The sequence below is a fragment of the Limulus polyphemus genome, unplaced genomic scaffold (assembly GCF_000517525.1).
Source record: "Limulus polyphemus unplaced genomic scaffold, Limulus_polyphemus-2.1.2 Scaffold647, whole genome shotgun sequence".
Classification (NCBI taxonomy): Eukaryota; Metazoa; Arthropoda; class Merostomata; order Xiphosura; family Limulidae; genus Limulus; species Limulus polyphemus.
Window position 1 is genome coordinate 405,600 of NW_013666257.1, and position 3,653 is coordinate 409,252.

The following is a 3,653-nucleotide window of genomic DNA, read 5'->3' on the forward strand; positions in this document are numbered from 1 at the left end:
GGTTATGAGATCGGTCAAACTTTGGCGTACAGAGATTCATTAGTGAAAATAATAGATAAGATATAAAGTTTTTTCTTAAGAAACATTTGATAACTATCTGGACATTATAAAGACTTTGCATGTGAATTTTAAAAATTTTCTGATGCTTAAAATTAAAATGACTTTGCATGTTGGATAGGCAACATGCAAAAAGACAGAAGGCATGAGAAAACTGCTTAAAAATGTTAAGACTTAATAAAATAATCTAATATTTTGCTTATGAAGGCATTGTAATGTTTACTAATAATCTGCCAAATTTTGTGAACATAAAAATTATAGCAAGAAAACTATAACAAGCACAAAATTGTGAAAGAATTAAAATGCATAAATTTCATAGCTCTTGTGCTGACTAAATATAGATCAGTCATTCTGGGTAACCACTAGGGGTACTGATGGGATTTCTCCAGTTTCCTCTTCCATTACATAGATTTTACATACAGTCTATATACTTTCAATCATTACTGGCAAATTTAGGACAAAAACAGAAACATCATTTGTATTTTTAACTGGTAAAACATTAATTCTACAATCGCATTTGGTTTTCAAATCCCATCAGTTATTTGGGGGATTTCTTTTTCACACATTGTTTATACATACATTCAAGATAGACACACTTATATTATGTAAGATGTTTTTAAGTCACATGCTACTTATTACTTTCTGATAAAAAAAGAATTGATGTAGAAAATAAAACGTTATTTAAGTAATCAAGTCCAGTGGACATGAACAATTTTATTCTCTTGTACTTTCAATCTTTATATTGCCAATGGCATATTTTGGAAAAATGTTCATGAGTCTTTCACCATGCATCGGACGGGAACATCTATTAGTTGTTTTTACTTACCCATTGGAAGCTGTAATTTTTAAATGTATAAGTAAGTCTTGGATACCTCTAAAACAAGTATGAAAACATAATAATTATCTTTCTCTCTTGTCTTTTCTTTTATTGATATATGATATGTATGATATGTATGATAATCTCTCATTTTCCAGGCCCGGCATGGCCAGGTGGTTAAGGTGCTCGACTCGCAATCTGAGGGTCGCGGGTTTGAATCCACGTCACACCAAACATGCTCGCCCTTTTAGCCGTGGGGGCGTTATAATGTGACAGTCAATCCCACTATTCATTGGTAAAAGAGTAGCCCAAAAATTGGCGGTGGGAGGTGATGACTATCTGCCTTCCCTCTAGTCTTACACTGCTAAATTAGGAACGGCAAGCGCAGATAGCCCTCGTGTAACTTTGTGCGAAATTCAAAAACAAACAAAAAAAAGCTAATTTTTCTAACTTGCTGAATAACGAAAACCTAATTATTCTTGGCTTCCTATTTATAATTTGTGGTTCTAGCTAGTACTGTAAATTAAAATGTACTCTAGTGTAGCTCTCATCATCATCATACTTACCTTATTCTGTAATTGGTGCTGGTCATTACAAGAATTGCTTGGCATTTTTATAATTTATATTTATGTCTCTTTCTTAGACATGTCTCACTATCTGTTATCAATGCTTTGGCAAATATAGCAGCAAATCTTCAAGGAGAAACTGAACAGCTGGAACTGTTAGTCAGACTGTTAGAGCTCTTTGTACAGCTAGGATTGGAAGGAAAACGAGTTTCAGAGAGGCAGCCCGCAGCTTTTAAAGTAAGTGTTTGTGTTTTACTTTAATGTTACTTGGCATTATAAACAGTACTGTGGTGTTTGTAGATTATCGGAAAACTGTCAATAGATGAAGAAGAACAAATAAAAATATTCAAGTATTTTATTATTTTACTTTTACTTTATTTTATTCCGTATTATTACCCGCAGTTAAAAGACTGATTAGTTGAGTATTTTGTTACTTTACTTTTACTTGATTTTATTCCGTATTATTACCTGCAGTTAAAAGACTGATTAGTTGAGTATTTTGTTACTTTACTTTTACTTGATTTTATTCTGTATTATTACCCACAGTTAAAAGGCTGATTAGATGTGGTATCTACATTGTATTGATCCTTAAGTTTTTGTATCAATAATTTAAGTAACTAGATTCCAGAGCTGTGATGGGTTTCAAACCAATTTCATGCATTTTAATAGCAAGATGATGTTTTAGTATAACATATCTTCTAAGCTCATTATCAGCTATTGCAATCTGTGTTTGATCGATTCTTTACAGGCTTCTGGTAGTGCTGGAAATTTAGGTGTGTTGATCCCGGTAATAGCTTTGGTAAGTTATCTTGTAATACTTGTAAACGTTTTTTATTAGGTTATAACTCTTCATTTGTGTTTTGAATGTACAGAAGGCCAAACATCTTCAATGTTTTACATCACGTATTCAGGTATATTGCATCAGTACACATATTGAAAGGAATTTGCTTCTATATTTTTAATATTATGTCAAGAGAACCTAGCTAAACTTTGCCAGTGTGTTAAGGCAGCTAATTATATCCAGTGCGAGTGTACTGGAAAATGCATTCTTTCTTAAAGCTAGTTCAGAAACATCTGTTTTGTTGAAAGATTTAACTTGCACAAAAAATGTGCACTGCTTAGGGTATGAGACATAAAAATTATATATGAAATTTGTTTATTTCTCCCTTCCTACCCCCCCAAAAAAAACAACAACAACAACTAACTAACTAAAACTGCTGCTGGAAAAAGACATATTAAAGTTATAACAGCTGTGTGAACAGTATGAGAAGATGTTTACTTCAGTTACAATGAACTGCTGTGGTTTTGACTTACTTTAGTTACAATGGACTGCTGTAGTTTTGATTAAATTTGAGTGTTTTTTTAACCCATTCACTGCGGTTGGGATATATATTTCCCAGTGCTCCTACCCCCTTACACTGTGACTGGGACAGATGTTTCCTTATTTTCAATGCTGTTTATGACTTCATCTGATGGGTCTAGGCTCATTATCTTGACTGTCATCACTAGATGTAGAGCTAGCATCCTCTTGTCTCATTGGCTCTTCATCGTCATGCATTTGAACACCACTTGACTCATTTTCACTATCTTCTGAAGTATCTGATTCAAGCACATCAAACATACTTACATAGTAATTAGGGTTGTCATGCATTCCACTTAGGCATCTTGTTGGTTACTGAAAGGTTGAGTGGAAAACATTGAGGGAAACCATATATCAACATTAGGTGGGATGCCAATAAATACTCTCTATCTCATTGCACTCCCATATGTCTCAGTCGCAGTGTGAGGGGGTGGGAGCACTGGGAAATATACATTCCAGCCACAGTGAAAGGATTAACCTTCTTCACTGTATCAAGTGTCGAACTGAGAGTCTGTTTTGAATTAACCTGTTTCTTTTCTTCTGGAATTACTCCTTCACTTATTTTTAGATATGGTTTAAAACTACAGATTTCCCTTTATTGGAAATAGTGAAAGTTCATGCCTTGTATGCTTTAGTAATTTGAAATAAAAAAGATTTACATCAGAATATCCTATAATGTAACACTCCCCAGAAGGGGTCAATGTTAGATTCCATCTATGTCCTATAATGTAACACTCCCCAGAAGGGGTCAATGCTAGATTACATCTATGTCCTATAATGTAACACTCCCCAGAAGGGGTCAGTGTTAGATTCCATCTATGTCCTATAATGTAACACTCCCCAGAAGGGGTCA

General features: G+C 34.0%; 1 protein-coding gene across 1 annotated transcript in view; it reads left to right on the plus strand.

The window, feature by feature from the left end:
* The window catches only part of LOC106459677 (phosphatidylinositol 4-kinase alpha-like), a 78,483-nt gene that overhangs the window by 22,272 nt on the left and 52,558 nt on the right, over positions 1–3,653 (plus strand). Inside the window, exons 15-16 of the mRNA XM_013919318.2 lie at positions 1,518–1,677; positions 2,189–2,239. Of these exons, the coding sequence (XP_013774772.1) occupies positions 1,518–1,677; positions 2,189–2,239 (211 nt within the window). The remainder of the gene's footprint in view (positions 1–1,517; positions 1,678–2,188; positions 2,240–3,653) is intronic.